The sequence below is a fragment of the Manihot esculenta genome, chromosome 8, assembly GCF_001659605.2.
Source record: "Manihot esculenta cultivar AM560-2 chromosome 8, M.esculenta_v8, whole genome shotgun sequence".
NCBI classification, from domain to species: domain Eukaryota; kingdom Viridiplantae; phylum Streptophyta; class Magnoliopsida; order Malpighiales; family Euphorbiaceae; genus Manihot; species Manihot esculenta.
In genome coordinates, this window is record NC_035168.2 from 39,446,901 (window position 1) to 39,463,252 (window position 16,352).

The following is a 16,352-nucleotide window of genomic DNA, read 5'->3' on the forward strand; positions in this document are numbered from 1 at the left end:
CCGTTTCTAAGTCATTAATATCAGAATTTGTCTCTTATTAGCAAATCTCCAAGTTCCCATTAATTAAAAACTATCTTTTTTATTGTCAGCATCCGTTACTCCCTTAATTAAAAGGCCCTCCTTCCCCTTTTCACAATTTCTTTTTCTTCCATTTCCATTTCTGCCTCTCTAATGCATTATGCAAAGTTTTTAGATAAACTTTGCTTTCACTCTACTCCCCCACATTTCTTACTAAAATCAAATCCCAAATCAAAACCCACTCTTCATCATTTGACTTTACACATCTTCACCACCTCAAAATAAACATTATATATATTTGATCATATAGCACAAGAAAAACCCAGAAAAAAGAAATCATTATTTTCATTGTCTCTCATGGCTGCCAAGCCCAGCATTGTCTTTGTTACCATTTCTCTTCACTTGTTTCTCTTCCTAATTGCCTTGTTCTCTTCTACAACCAGTGGAGCAATATATAGACTTCATACTTCAAGGCATGTTTTTCCATCTACTACTTTTGGTGTCCTTCCCAAAGGTTCTCCTATTCCACCTTCTGGTCCATCAAAGAGACACAATGACTACGGTCCAGATGCTCCAGAGAAGGATGGTGGCAGTGGCGGTGGCGGTAGTGGTAGTGGTGGTGTTTCTCCATGAGTTCTCCAAAAGGTTGCATGCAAGACCTTAATTAGAGAGATTGTGATCATGTATCATCATGTTCATGCAATGGTTATATCAGTGTGTCTAGGAAAGGAAACACAGGGTTTTGTGATTCTAGAATTTAAACTTCTTCTTCTTTCTTTTCTTCATTTTTCATTATTTTTTTCTTAAATATTTTCTTCTACCTTCTGCAATAGATGGATATGTTTCAATGACTTTCATCACTATGAAAAATAAAAATATAACTTCCAATATTTCGTTGATAAATAATCAATAATTTACTCTAACAACCATTATTTTATAATTTAATAAGTAAATTTATTTTTTATTTTTTTTCTTATTGTAGATGTCAATAGAACAATAACTATATCATGACAATGAAGATGTGATGTGAATAATGCAGAAATTCTAGTACAATCATCAAGAAGAAAAGAAGATAGAGAAGATTGTGATGATATTACATGAACTGAAAGCTGATTTCATGGCTTTTCATGATTTTGTAATGATATTCAGATTATTAAATAGGAGCAGACCACATCATTTAATAACTAGGGACGATATAGTTTTTTTATTTTTTTATTTTTTTCAACTGAGCAATAATAATTAATGGGTTACAGAGATCAATTAATTATAAACACATGTATTATGTGGTTTGCTTTTATTATATTTCAACTGCTTCAAACTCAAAGTTCATATGAATTGCACTTATTTGTTCTACCAGCAGATTTGCAGTAAGATATTACAGTGCTAAATCCTTCTAGTTAAAAAAAAAATATATATTGGATAAAATTATTATTTAGTAAAACTCAAGACCCGCTAGTTAGTTTTTCAAATTTAAAATATATATTAAAATATTATTTAAATTTTAAAAATTCTACTAATTAGTCCATACATTAATTTTAGCTATTAAATATCGTAAATAAAAATTTAAAATACTCTCAATATGAAAGAACTAATTAATAGATATTTTTTTAAAATTAAAAATTTAAATAATAAATTTTTTATATTATAGAGATTAAATAGTATATATATATATTAATTAAAACTATGAGAATGACTAATTAATAAATTTTTTAATATTTTATAAAAAATTTAATGTATTTTTTAAAATTGAAAAATTAATTAATGTGTTTTCATTGTAGCACAAAAACCAAACAGTAAATTTTCCTAAATATTATAATTAATGAAAGTTACTTCCACATTCCCAGTTGATTCATATTTCACATAAAATAACAGATAAAATTTAAAATATATATATATATAAAAAAAGAGCTAGGTTGGAAATTTGTCCAAAAAATACATATAAAAATGAAAATAGTTGGTTAGTTCAGAAGGCAAATTAATGGAGTGTGTTGATATAATGCAATAATATAGGTTAAAGAAAGAAAGAGAGATGAATTGTTGTAAAAGAAGTTTCAAAGGAAGTGAGGAGGGCACTAAAAGTTACGTTTTGAACAAGGGATAGATTTCATCTCAGCTGCTAAGCTTTCCAGCTGGGACAACTCAATTTCTAAGAACATCCTTATATATATACAATTTTTTTTTGTCATTTTGTGGATAATCTGCATCAAAGGTTGACTCCTCCTTTACTTCACCCCCACCTAATATTTATGTTTGTATTTGCATTTTTTATTTGGCCCCATTTTGAGATTTTGAGTAAAATGGCTTCTTTAAAAATTATAATGACAAACATGTCCCAACTTGATAGAGTTTTAGGGATACAAGGCAAATATCCCTTCATTGATCTTTCTTCTTGGATTCTTCTTAATTTATTCTCCTTATAATATAATCTTATCTTCATTTTTCTCATGCTTATATTCCTATCATTGAATCCTTTCATGAGGTTTGGAGTTTTCCTAAAATTGATTTGTTTCTTCAAAATATATTATTGGAATATATATACACAAAATATGCTAAGTAATTAAAAAATAACAAGTCCAATGTTGAAGATGAGAAGATTGATTAGTTTTGATTTGTTAACTGTTGCAAAGTTTTGGAGTTATTACTGTTGCTTTTGGCAAGATTTTTCGGTTATATTTTGGTCGTATAAATATAAATTATCAATATATTCAATAGACCATCTTTTTTTATTATTTTTCACTTCCCCTTCTCAAAACCACAAAATAACAAAATATATATATGTTAGCTACTCAATATATGTATTCAAATCCTTTAACATACAACTTTTGTATTATAAAATTTCTCCAAATAAAGAGATTACTTAGTTCATTCATAATCGGTTATTAATAAAAGAAAAGAGTAAAAAAGAGTTATGGTATTCATTATATTCAATTGAAGGAAATAATAGATCCTATATTTTGAGAAGATGAGGACTGAAAGCAATGGCCTAGAATTGTCTTAGGATAAAGAAAATGTTGTGTTTGGCTAATTGGCCTACATGGTGCATTTTGCTAACAGCAAAAAATCCAGATACTGATTATGCAAATTTATCATTGGCGACTCCACAAAACCTACAGCGGCAGAGCTGCAGAGTCTCAAGCTCACATAAAAATCCATCAGCTTCCTGAAAAGAGGGCAAATAAAAGAACACAGCAGCTTAAAGTCATAGGCGCATGGCAACTAGTAACGAGTAATGTCTTATTTCCTTACTTTGGGTCTTAACATTTGCAGAATTCTTCCAAAAGTAACTCAGATAAAATGGAATTCAAATGTGTTCTTTCTATGTCAAGCTACAAGAACACTCAATAGAGAACATTTGTCTCTAAATTGACGTTGAGGTTATTGTTTAATCACTTCTGAGCTGCTGCTTCAGAGGGGGTCTTGGTAGTCATCTGATCAACTGCATGCACTGTGCTCTGAAGCTCCTCCCAAATGGCTTTGTAAACCATCCTCTGTCTATTAACAGCCGACTGTCCTTCAAAGGCTGAAGAGATAACATCAATACTGCAAACACACACTAAATGAGGTCAATTTTGATTGGGAGAGTGTGGTGGAGGTAGTGATGGGAGAAGGAAAGACCTTTCAAACAAGTAGACGTTTTTGGCTATGACTATGAGCATGCAGTATGACAGTGTTTCACAACAAAACTATGATTTATGCAAAGGTTATTAGCTTAGAAAAGCTGGCACAATATTGATCACGTAAAGAAGAGCATTGTCAATTTGTCATGCAGCCAAAAAAGGATTAAATAACTCAAATCTTCTAGCCTAACCACAGTATAGAAGAGCTGAAAGTAAAAAACAACTAAATGTTTGACAGAGGAACCCAGTAGATCAAGGTTGTTCCATAGTTATGAAGCACTTAAAGTATAATAAGCAGCATCTTAAGCAAATTAGTTGGACAGACAAAAAAAGTAAAAACCAAAGTAATCTACTAGACACGCAAATCTCTGGGTAGCTAACTCAGTTAAGTGCCTATTATAAGTTTGTAAGTTATGTTCATTTCCAGGTTCTTCCAAATAAAATAATTTTCAAAAGCTTCACATCAGATTGTGCAAGCATAAGCAAACAACTAAAAGCAAAGTAACAACATTTTACCTTGAACATGACATGACCTTTTTACTTTTCGGGGAATTTTCATTAGCTCATAAAATGAGAAACATCACAATTTAACTACTATGTGCATCGATCATCAAAGATTTTTCATTAGCTCATACACAGGGGAAGATTAAAAATTAATGCAAATTGTCTATGATTGTCTGATTCTCTTGCTTGTTTAATCTCAGGACAAGCGTAATACTTTCATATGGTTGATAATAGAACTTACAAGGTTGGAATATAGTTATAGCTAATTATTTACTCCCTCCAGCAAGATAAATTGCCTTAATAACAAATATATCTCGAGTAAGCATCCTAGCATTACAAAACACAGCTAAATAGCAAAATTTATTCCTCCTAAATTCTTTCAATAAAGATACACCAGATGCAAAAATTGATTTTCTACATTTTTCATGTTCTCTCCACACAACAAAATAATTTTATACAATTAGAATATCCTCAAGAAACTTAGAGCATCAGAATCCATCAATACTGACATTGTGAACTGACTTTTTATGAAGTAATGCATATAAGTTACATGAGGTAGCATCTGAATGCATAAGCCTAATAACATAAGAAGCAATGCCAGAATCTCAGCTCCCAAAATCCTATTGGCAACGTAAATCACTGGAACAGTATTGACAAATTAGAGACTCTAATTTGTTGCCTTCCATGCATACCAAAGGCAAAAGGCAATCAGCATAAAACGTATATAAGACAGAGTTGGATTAAATTCTGCTGCCATATGCATAAAATAAAATTGAAGAGACTAAAGCCTTGGCTATGCAGTAGGAATAATGATCGAGTGATTGATTTGGTTGAGTAGAAGTATCAAATGCAGGAATGCCGAGATCAAAGCTCAAGCCTGACAACTGCCCAGTTTAAAATTTTAAAATTAAAAAAAAAAAAACAAAAACAAAAGAAAACAAGAAAACTTCAGGATTCCATATGCAGTCGTCAGGGATGAAATTAAGTCTACCCATATCCTTTATTAAGAAGAAAAACAAAAATCCTTCTAATTGGCGACTACGAAAGAATAATAAGAGGATTTAGTAATTGAAACTCAAAAACCTAAGCTTACCTCACATGCCGACCATCTCCATATGCATCTTTCACGGTGACTGATTCTGCATTTAGTTCCTCCTTAATCTGTGGCAGCAAAATCAAAATTATGTTAAATTACAACTATACTTCCATCCGATAGAAAGTGAAAGCAGGGGAAAAAATTCCAACTTCTGAAACTTACCTTCCTTTCCATGGATTGCATGAGAGGCGAGTCAATAGACCCGGCATCATTGACGTCAGTGGCTCTAACAGTGAGTCCACGGCTACCAGCGAAACCAAAACCTAATTTTGATAACTTATAGTCATCGCTTTCAATTTGAAGCTTCGTTTTTCTGTCGTGGATGCGAGACCAAAACAGGAAGTTCGTTTCGGTTTTGTTTGGAAGGATTGCGAAGTGCGAAACGAAGCGTCGTTTCGGGGGCTGGAGAAGGGATGATGCAGGAAGAGCTTGGTGATGGAGGAGAGAGTGATGGCGATGGGGGCGTGTGGAGGAAAGAATATACGGTCGCCATATCAGAGTTTTTGCCATTTGCAGTGGCTCCTTGCGAGAAAATTGGAGATTTTTTTGTGCGAGTTGAGACGACGGAAGATTGAAGGTGCGCAGTTTGGGCTGGGTTTGGATCAAATCATGCTCTTTTTCTTTTCTGGGCTTTATCCGTTTTTATGGATTTCTATAAATAAAAAAGATTTAATTTAAAATCTAAAATTAGCCATATTATTATTTTTTCTAAGAAGATATTAAAAAAATATATGTTTATATGAATATTAATTTTTTAGTTATTTATTTTATATATATGTATTTAATGAAAAAGTATTATATTTTTATGTATTTAATTTGGGGCTTTATTTTTGAATTGGACCTACTCGGTTCCAATTCTAAATTACTCTTCCCAACTCTATTCAATTATATTAAAGGATCAAATTTCAAGCACAAGGTTAACACTCTAGCTAGTCCACTTTTATAAAACTTGTAAATCAATTGGTACATGGCATTTGAGGAAATCTCAAATCCCTGGTGCATGATTCTATACTATAATTAACTCTAACTAGAACGAACTTATTAATACAATTAATGCCTTGCATATGGATTTTCTCAGCAAAACTCAAGCTTATAAAGAAGATATTATGTGTGAGGATCTGGACATGTGACCATGAATTAGCTGGATGCCCTCCAACAAATTGTTTAGCTCTTTTGCAAATCTTTCCATTGCTTGGGACGGCAAGCAAATTGGAATTACAATTCCTTTTTCACCTTTCTTATTTTCAAATGGTACCAAAAAGCTTGCAATTATTGGGATGGCTCTCACCGGACCACCATACACAGCTTTACCCCATCCAAAATCCACCTCTCCAAATCCTGCATGTCTTACATCCGACACTACGTAACTTCCCTCCTCGTGCATTTGAGGCCTGCCCTTAATCACCATTAGATCAGCCACCGATTGTAGATATTCTCTACTCATGCCTGTGGCAGCCTTCCTCACCAATTTTAATGCAAAACCTATCGGATTTTGAGTGATTTCTTCAGCAGTTGCTACAGTCGTAGATAGTACAAATCCATTACCGTAATACCCTTCTGGTAATATAGAAGGATTGAATTTTCTGCGAGCATTATTAAGACATATCATGCGCATCTCTTGTTTTGGGTTTGGTTGGAGTGCGATGGTTCGACATTTCCATAAACATGCTGTTAATATTTGAAAATTAGAGCATTCTTGGAGATGGGGAGGAGCAAATCTTCGAAGAGTAGATAATGAAGATAGTTCAATAAAAAATGACTTGTCAACTATATCATGAAGAGGAAATGGAATTCTAGCACTGCAAGTACTCTTATTGTCTTCAACCTCATCGTATTCACGATGTATGCACGTCACACGGGGTGGACTCCTCGCATTAAGTACGTGCCTCTCCCACACTGGGAGGACAGAAGGGGCTTGTTTCCCTCGAGCCATCTCGGCCACGCCTGACATGAATTGCACAAAACCAGGTGCATCACTCACCGTGTGATTCACACGAAGGGCAAGAGCAAAACCACCACACTTAAAACGAGTTACCTGAAAATTAATTTAAACAACTAAATTAAAATATATCTTTAAACATGGATTATTTTAGCCACAAAAATGACAATTCAAGGACATACTCACCTGAACTAGCAAGAGAGGGCAGTTTAGGATTTCACTTGAGCCAGGGACGTCAAAAAGCAGTTCCTCCAAGCAAGGGAATGGTGGTTCAAGTGCATCGCCAGACTGCTCAAGCGTAACATCGGCATCGGCCTCTATAAACAAGATACCTTCAGCAGTACATTCCACCAAAAGCTTACGATTATGCCCTTCCCGAAGCCTACCAGCAAATGGATAATAAAACACAAGTGCTTTAGCAAGAGCCTCCCTGATGATCTTAACAGGGTCTTTCATTTGCATAGAGGGGTGATGACGATAAACTTGTAAGAGGGGAATATGGAATCGAAGAGACTCTTGGTCATCAATGTCGGATAGTGGCTTAAACTCATGAGGGGTGGGCTTAGCCGGAGTGAGTAGCTCAGGTTGACGCCTGTGGACCTTAAACATAGCGGATGCTGGTAGAGATGACATGGCTAGTGAACGTATTGAACAATAAGCAAATCGAAGTGTGAAAATGGTGAAGATAGTTCTGTAAGCTTGATATGCTCATGGATCTATAAGACATAGCAGGCTATCTATTTATACAAGAAAATACGTGTGAACGAGCTCAGATGGCGAGGGGACCTGTTTTCATCTCTTTGTACGGACGGCGACACCAGCTTATCAACAACCACCACCTTCACATTGTATCATCACATCATGAATGAAAATATCAGCATTCCATGACATTGATCCATGTATCTACTTTAGTTTTTGTAATTAATTAAATTATTGGACACTGTTAATGAAAAGTTTTATTGGCAAAATTATTTGAACTATTAACCTTTTTAGATAATAATGATTTTATAATCATATGTATTTATAATAATTAAGTTTTTGGATACATTAATATACATAAAAAAGTTAAAACGTCAAATTTGCCTGAGTTATACAGCAGAGTTAAAAATATTAAATTTTATGTTTCGAAGATCTAAAATTTATCTCTAAATTATTATTAAAAGTATAAATAAATTAACAAAAATACAGTTAATTCTTAGATTTTTAAAATTTATGGATTCAGTTTCAATGATAATTCACAAATTAACGCTTAAAAATGAAATTTATCATTTTTAACTCTTTCATCGTATAATTCAAAAAGTAAATTTAAACTTTTTAGTATACGAAATAATATAAAAAAAATTTTAAAATTATTAGTATTAATGGAAAAGTTTTTTTTAATAGCATGCCAATTTCTTTTAATGGTAACAATTTAATGGCAAAATAATCATGATTACGTTTTTATATTAGTAATATATAATAATTTATATATTATTAATATAAATTTATAGTAGCAAATTTTATAATTTTAATAATAAAAATTTTACTGTTAATTTTAATTTTTTTTATATTATCATAAATAAAATAAATAATAAAAAAAAATTTACTTTTCTTTGTGAATGTCATTATGAGTTAACAAAAAGTCTACATGCAATGCACAAAATGACGTATTCATTCATTATTAGGAAAAGAAAATGTGATTGACAATTTAAATGAGCTAAAATCATTTTCTATGAATGACAATAATTTTAAATGTGAAAAAGGAAAAACAAAGGAACTGCATTAATTATTATTGGGTATATATGGCAAAGTTTAAATGTGAAAAAGAACACACAAAAAATGTTTTCAAAGATACGTCAAATTGCACGCATGTTAGGTAATAGTTATGGGAGTTCTCATATTCTATTTTTTTAATTTTTAATTTTTATTTTAAGAAAAAATACTTCAATTTTAAAAAAATTTATAAAATTAACTTTTATTTATTTGATGAAAAATATATTTTTTATATTTTATAATATTTAATAAATTTAATTAATACAAATATTTTTTTAATCAATAAAAAAAAAAATCATTTTAGAAAGAAACTTTTTGTTTTGAAAAGAAAATTTATTTTTTACACTTTAAAATTTTTATTAAATATAAATTTATTAATAAATTTTTTTTTAATTTAAGATTAAGTAATAAAAAATAAGTGATATTGTTGAAAAATATATTTCATAAAAAATATTCTTCATAAAATATATTTTTTAAATATAAATTATTTTTCATAAATAAAAAAAAATATATGTCCATACGAGTATTAATTTTTAGGAGTTAGTTATTTTAACAATTTGATCCTCTATTTATTTTATGAAAATATTTTTTAAAAAATTATTTTCTGATGTTTAGATATAGAGAAAATTTAAATAATAAATAATAAAAAATAAATTATTTTATATATAAAATATTTTTTTAAGATGTCATTATTAAAAAAATCTTATAGTGCAATTTTAAAAATAAGATATTAAAATAAATATTAAATTACATTATTAAAATAAAATAATAAATATATAATTTGCACTATCCGTTAAGCAAAAAGATTAATTAAAAAATTATATCTTTTACAAAATAATTTTAGTTGTAAATATAAAATTATAACGATTGTTATTAAAAGAATTATTATATACATTATTAATAAAAAAAACAAACCAATAGTTAAAATTCTTTAAAAAAATAAAATTAAATATCGTATATCTTTGTGAAACATAATATTATAGGGGTGAGCATCCGGTCGGTTCGGTTCAAAATTGAACTGAACCGAAATAACTGAAAATCGAAATGTAGAATTTTACACAAATCGAACCGAACCGAATAAGGGGAATAACCAAATTGAACCGAACCGATTCGGTTCGGTTCAGTTCGGTCGAACCCCATCGATTGAATAGATTTTTAAATTTCTTAGGAGCCTTCGTTTTACTCTTCTTTTGTCTCGCAAACCAAGTAGAACCCACCAATCAATACCTCACCCTATAACTAGAGATCCACCTTCAAGTACTCCATGGCCTTGATCGTCTCTCTTCCAATTGGGACTCCTCCTCAGACCCAACAAATGGTTTTGGAAACTGGTAGCTGCTCTCCTGGATTCAGTGCCATAACAAGGCTCCTAAGAAGCCTCCTCTTACGGTGGCGTTTGATCCTTCTCTCTCCTCTTTCTTCTCCATTTTACCATGCACTCACCCTCTTTGCAAGCCGAGAATTTTCGATTTTACCCTCCCTACTTCTTGCGACCAGAACCGTTTATGCCATTATTCTTACTTCTACGCTGAATCGCTGATGGTACCTTTGCCGAGGGCAGTCTCGTCAGAGAAAAATTCACATTTTCTAGTTCCTAAAGCACCCCTCTTCGGTTCGGTCCTGAGAGCAACGCGGAGAGCCGATGGACTGGAAAGCGACGGCCGACGCTGACGATTGCGTGGAGAGAGAGACTAGAAAGCGACAGTGAGGTGAGGAGGAGTCCGCGTTGCTAAGTCGCGCATCCGCAACGTAGTCAAGAGCGACGACTCGGGTTAGCCGCGATGGTTAATCAGTCGATGCCGGGAGAAAAGTGGAGGTTGGACGGCGGACGGTGGACCCGCTGGAAGTGGTGGAGCTCAGTGCTCGGAGAAGAGGCACAGGCATTGTGTGTGACATGAGGGTGAGGCGGCGTGGAATGGAGATTAGCGTGAACTCTACTTTTAGATTTAGGGAAAATAAGAGTACATTTCAAAACGACATAGTATAGGTGATTTGGTTCGGTTCGGTCTAATAAAAAATTTTGAATCTAAAACCGAATCGAACCGAAATCACCGATTTTTCAAAAAATGAAACCCGAATTGAACCGAATTAAAAATAAAATCGAATCAAATTTTTGAAATTAATCGGTTCGGTTGATTATTTCGGTTTAAACCGAATACTGCTCACCCCTATAATATTATATCAAATGCTATTAAAAAATATTATATTAGTTATTTTTAAAAAATATACACTGCAATAAATGTTATATTAATAGAAAATTTTTATAAATTTTACTATTATAAAAATTAATAGATAATAATAATATGAATAATTGTTGATAGTAATACATATAAAAATATAGTAACAATAAAAATTATTAGCCTTATTAAAAAGAATTTTTTTTAATAATAATAATATATTATTACCAGTAAAATAATACGTAACTGTTGGTAACTGATGCTACATAACAATCTTTCAAAGCAAACTGTGAGCTGTCATTGCGAAATAGGCTCACGTGATAAGAAATTAATAAGTGGAAAAGGCGGTCCAACCTAAATGAAGGAAGATTCGGACATTTTAATACCCAGTACATTATCAAAACTCGTTCTCCCCTTAATAGGGCGAGCCTAGACACAGAGTTACCATTAGTAGGCACAACCCAGCATATCATCATTACACCTGTAATCGTGAGATTGCCAATTTATTAGCTGGCGATATCCCTTATCAAGCAGCCATCCACATCATCGCCGGGTAATCAGAAAATGCTATATTTATCCCCACCTTCTTACAATATAAAAGGAGAAGAATGACAGAAGCAAATGTATTATTCTCTCATACAAATACTCTAAGCAATTTATTTCATTAACTCTCTTCTTCAGTATATTAACTTAAGCATCGGAATGGTTGCCGTGAACACCCACCACCACCTCACATTCTTTTAGTGCTAAACCAATCACAACATAGTTCTATTCCAGTCATGTCATCAATCTAATCTCTGCAATATCATTTCGTTTCGTTGCTGGGAGATCCTTTGAATCCTCCATTCATTTGAATTACGACTGGTTTCCTATTCTTTTTTTCATAGAAGAATATATATCTCTCTCTTTCCATTTTCAAAATGGCAGGAATTGTACATGTCATTATAGGAGGACTAAATAAAAGCACATGAAAAAATAAGCGTATAGCAGAAGACGTCCTATCTGTCGATCAAGAACTATAGACCAAGCAAGAGGTAAGGTTCGATCCTACTGACAAAGCGATTGGATTCTTTCAAAATGATCCACTGATTGTTAAGATCCTCCTGAACCGATACGAGGTAAGGCGGATATTGGTGGATACAGGTAGTTCTGTTAAACTTCTCATCTTAAATGTTTTTAACAAGTTAGGCTTGGATAAAACAGCCTTGTCAGAGTTTTTTATCCTTTAGTAGGATTAGAAGATAAGATAGGTCCGATTCCCGGGTCGTTACAGCTTCACGATATTGGGTCACATCTATGGAACTTGTACCATCCTGCAATGTAAGCAGAGTAGAAGCCATAGGAGTAGAAATACCATGACAGTAATGCATATTATACTTTTTGATAAGATCAAATATATACTTCGATTCTGATAACATAATTCCTTCTAGCGTTGTGGACACTTCGACTCCAAGAAAATAGTGAAGTAACCCAAGATCTTTAAGGGAAAAATGTTTGGACAAGGTAGCAACCACATTAGTAAGAGCAATCTGATAATTACCTATGATGATTATATCAGGCTTGCGAAGCACAAAGAGTGAACTATCAGATTTAGATTCATGGAAGCTATATTGTGTTAGAAAAGTCTTCAGTGCCATGTACCAAGCCTTGGGAGCTTGCTACAACCCATAGATAGCTTTGTTAAGTTTGCAGACATAGGTTGGAAATTCAAAACTGATATAACACTTAGGCTGTCTCATTTAAAACTTATCATCCAATTTCCTTTGTAAGAAGGCATTGTTTACGTCTAATTGATGTAGCTGCTAATGATTTTGTGCTGCAATTCTAAGCACAAGCTGAACTATCGTTGGTTTAACTACCAGGCTAAAGGTGGAATGATAATTAATTCCTGGTCTCTATGTGAAACCTTTCACAACAAAGCAAGCTTTGTACCTATTAATGTCTGCATTTGCTTTGTATTTGATCCTGAAAAGTCATTTATAGTCAACAATATTATGTAAATCATTAGGAGGAACCAAATTCCATGTTCGATTTCGAATCAAAGCTTTATATTCATCATCCATGGCTGCACACCACTTCTCATCATTTCTAGCTTGTTTAACAATTGTAGGTAAGCTGGGTTTGTCTATTATTGCTAGGTAATCAAACATCTTATTTGGTTTGAAAATATTATTCTGAGATCTAGTGATTACTTGATGAATAGGTTGTATATCTGATTGAGGTGAAATTTCAGTAGAGGTATTAACAGGCTGTACATCTAATTAAGGTGAAACAGCAGTAGATGAAAGAGGAAGTTTTGTTTGATGTAAGGAGGAAGGAGAAGAAGAAAACGTACCTGATGATTGTGACGCTACTGAACCAGAAGAAGCCTCCCTTAACACATTGCTTGAAGGTTGATTCGCATGTCTTGGAATGGAGACAGTAATAAGGGACGAGATTGAATCATCTGGGTGGGACGCACTAGATTGATCATGCTTTTGTAATGGTGTATCAAGATTATACCAAATTGGAAGAGAAGAACTGAATTTTGGGTGTTTAAACATGGTCTAAAAAGCAAAATCATGCTCAACAAACGTGACATCCATAGACAAATAAATCTTTGTAAAAGTTGGATCAAAACATTGATAACTATGATACTGAATAGAAAAACCTAAGTACACACAAGGGCAAGATCATGGTTCAAGTTTGTGTTTGGTATAGAGTTTCAGCCATGAAAAACAGAGACAACTGAAAGTTCTAAAGTTAAAGAGAGTATGGTCTGACTGAAACAAAGTATGATAAGGAGATGAATAAGAAAGTGTACCTATGGGTAATCTATTGATTAAATAGACAGCACTAACACAAGCGAAAGACCAAAGATTGTATGGCAGACTGACTCGATGTAAAAGAGTTCGAGCAATTGCAGTGATATGACAATGTTTTCTCTTAGCTTGTGCTACTCGTTGTGGGGTATAAGGAGAGGAGAGAAAGTGTTGAATTCAATAGTAGTTAAGAAATTGTTTAACAGCAAGAAATTCGCCCTCACCATAAGAATAAACACTCTTAACGGTGGTTTGAAAAAAAATTTTCACAAAGGATTTAAAGGTAGAAAAGAGTTGAAGAACACCACTTTTATTTTTTATGAGATAAAGCCATGTATATTTTGAAAATTGATCAACAAATATGACATAATATATGTTTTTATCAATGGATTCTATACGCGATGGTCCCTAAACATCTGTGTAAATTAATTCCAATGGTGTATGACTTTTGAGAGACATAATGGCGAAAGGCAAACGAATACTTTTATTACATGAATAAGAATTACAATAATGAAACTCAATAGAATAAGAATAAGGCAATGAAAAGGAATTCAAAATGCTTTTTAAAGTTCTTAAATTAGGGTGACCTAATCGACGATTCCATAAACTTAAACTTGGAGCAGACACAACAGTATTTACAGAAGGAAAAGAGCAAGTTGTGTTGGATTGTGAAATCGGCCAGACATACAAATTATCCTTATTCACTCCGCGTAGAAAAGGCGCCCCGTACTCAGTGCCTTCACATAAAAATCAAAATTAAAGAATTCAATGGAGGTGTTATTCTGTTTACAGAATTGAGACATAGATATCAAATTTTTTTAGTTTGGGATGCACACAAAATATTCTGTAAACGAAAATCTTTAAATGAATAGGGTAGAGAAACAGAACCTATATGAGTAATTAGTATACTGGTACCATTGTCCATTATAATACCTTTAGGACTAGAATAAGCTGGTCAGACACGGAGTGACTTGAATTGACCTGATCGGATACGGAATGACCTGAATTGACCTGAACTGACTTGTTCATATTGCTTGGACATGGAGTGAACTGAGTTGTCCTGATTGGATTGGTCAGACATGAAGTGAGGAATTGAATGTGTAAGAGCCTCATCTATAACATCCAGTTCAGCAATGCAAATAAGAACTATGGGAGATAAATTTAAAACTGTAGCATGAATATAAGGAAAAATATCTTTACAAAAAATTACATATCTACTAACTAGAATATTATTTATTTGTAAATCATAAAGTTTATAAGTATTATGAGTCCTTTTTTATATCAATATTTTATATTAATATTTCTAACGTCGTCTAAAAATTATCATTATATGTTAACGGCGAATATCATAAATATTATTTTGACACAAATTAAATTTTAGATTTTAAAATCAAAAATTAATAAAATTATATATATTTTTTATACTTTTTCTGTAAAAAAAATTTTACTAATTAGTTATTATATTTTTATGTTTTAAATCATCTACTTCTATGTTTTATTTTTATTGATTTATTATGTTGCATAGACAATTGTATATAACACAACAATTCCTAAGATTGTGGTTGGCAAAGTTTCGCTTTATTTTTGGCAGGTCCACTTACCTGTTGCCCAATCTTCTTGATTTATTTCTACACGTTAACTGATTAATTTGTGGATGAGCTCTGATAAAAAAAAAAAAAAAGAAAATTGTGGAACATGTGAACTTATTAATCTGTGGATGAGCTCTGACAAAAAAAAATGTGGATGAGGGAACTAGAGTTTATTATTGTGCCTAGCCAACAAAAGATGTCATTAAAAATAATTTTAAATATCATTTAATTATAATATATTAAATTATGACTTTTAATAAATAATCCTAAAAATTATATTTGATGGGATAAAATAGACATTACAGTTTATAAAAAAATGTAAGATAGTTGGCGCTTACAGTAGTCACTTTAATACTCGAGTTAATAAATTGAAGATAAGAAAGAGTATAATGTAATATTTTGAACTTATTAGTAATTGCTAAAAATTGTGTAACTCACATACCTTTATTCATCTATTTTTATATTATAAAAAGATAAAATTGGTTATTATATATCTTGAAAATCTAATTACCACACGCTAGTGAATATGATATTACATGGTTATAAGTGTAATAAAGATCTATTAAATTGCATTCTTCAATAATAACTTTTCATGGAACCTTACTTTGTAGGTGAGAGAGAAGAGTTAAATTTAAAACGTTCAATTTTCATTTTTCTCGATAAAAACTAAATATTATTTAATTAAATTCTTATTGTATATTCATATTTTTAAATGGTAGCATATAGTCTACTTTAAATAATTATTGTGGTATGTCAAATAATAGTGCTGCATTAATGCGTTTCTAGTTTTTTCATTGCTTTCTTACTTTATTTTACACTTTTAACTCATTTTCTTTTTTTCAATATCTGCCGGCCATAT

The 16,352-nt window shown here is 31.9% G+C and overlaps 2 protein-coding genes across 2 annotated transcripts; both read right to left on the reverse strand.

Moving 5' to 3' along the window:
* Positions 1–3,211: 3,211 nt before the first annotated feature.
* On the reverse strand, positions 3,212–5,830 carry LOC110619993 (protein BOLA4, chloroplastic/mitochondrial). Its single transcript, XM_021763528.2, has 3 exons — positions 5,398–5,830; positions 5,233–5,300; positions 3,212–3,558 (listed from the first exon to the last, which is right to left on the reverse strand). The coding sequence occupies exons 1-3, from the start codon at positions 5,743–5,745 to the stop codon at positions 3,405–3,407; spliced, it is 570 nt and encodes a 189-aa protein (XP_021619220.1). The 5' UTR covers positions 5,746–5,830; the 3' UTR covers positions 3,212–3,404.
* A 322-nt stretch (positions 5,831–6,152) lies between these two features.
* LOC110620360 (benzyl alcohol O-benzoyltransferase) lies at positions 6,153–7,937 on the reverse strand. Its single transcript, XM_021764066.2, has 2 exons — positions 7,361–7,937; positions 6,153–7,270 (listed from the first exon to the last, which is right to left on the reverse strand). The coding sequence occupies exons 1-2, from the start codon at positions 7,805–7,807 to the stop codon at positions 6,326–6,328; spliced, it is 1,392 nt and encodes a 463-aa protein (XP_021619758.1). The 5' UTR covers positions 7,808–7,937; the 3' UTR covers positions 6,153–6,325.
* Between the last annotated feature and the right edge of the window lie 8,415 nt (positions 7,938–16,352).

Bases quoted from the DNA above. Each gene is read 5' to 3' on its own strand.
- LOC110620360 (XM_021764066.2), bottom strand. From the start codon at position 7,807: ATGTCATCTCTACCAGCATCCGCTATGTTTAAGGTCCACAGGCGTCAA. The intron at 7,271-7,360 runs GTGAGTATGTCC...ATTAATTTTCAG, and splicing joins GCCCTCTCTTGCTAGTTCAG to GTAACTCGTTTTAAGTGTGG.
- LOC110619993 (XM_021763528.2), bottom strand. From the start codon at position 5,745: ATGGCAAAAACTCTGATATGGCGACCGTATATTCTTTCCTCCACACGC. The intron at 5,301-5,397 runs GTAAGTTTCAGA...TTGCTGCCACAG, and splicing joins TGCAATCCATGGAAAGGAAG to ATTAAGGAGGAACTAAATGC. The intron at 3,559-5,232 runs GTAAGCTTAGGT...GTGTGTTTGCAG, and splicing joins GGAGATGGTCGGCATGTGAG to TATTGATGTTATCTCTTCAG.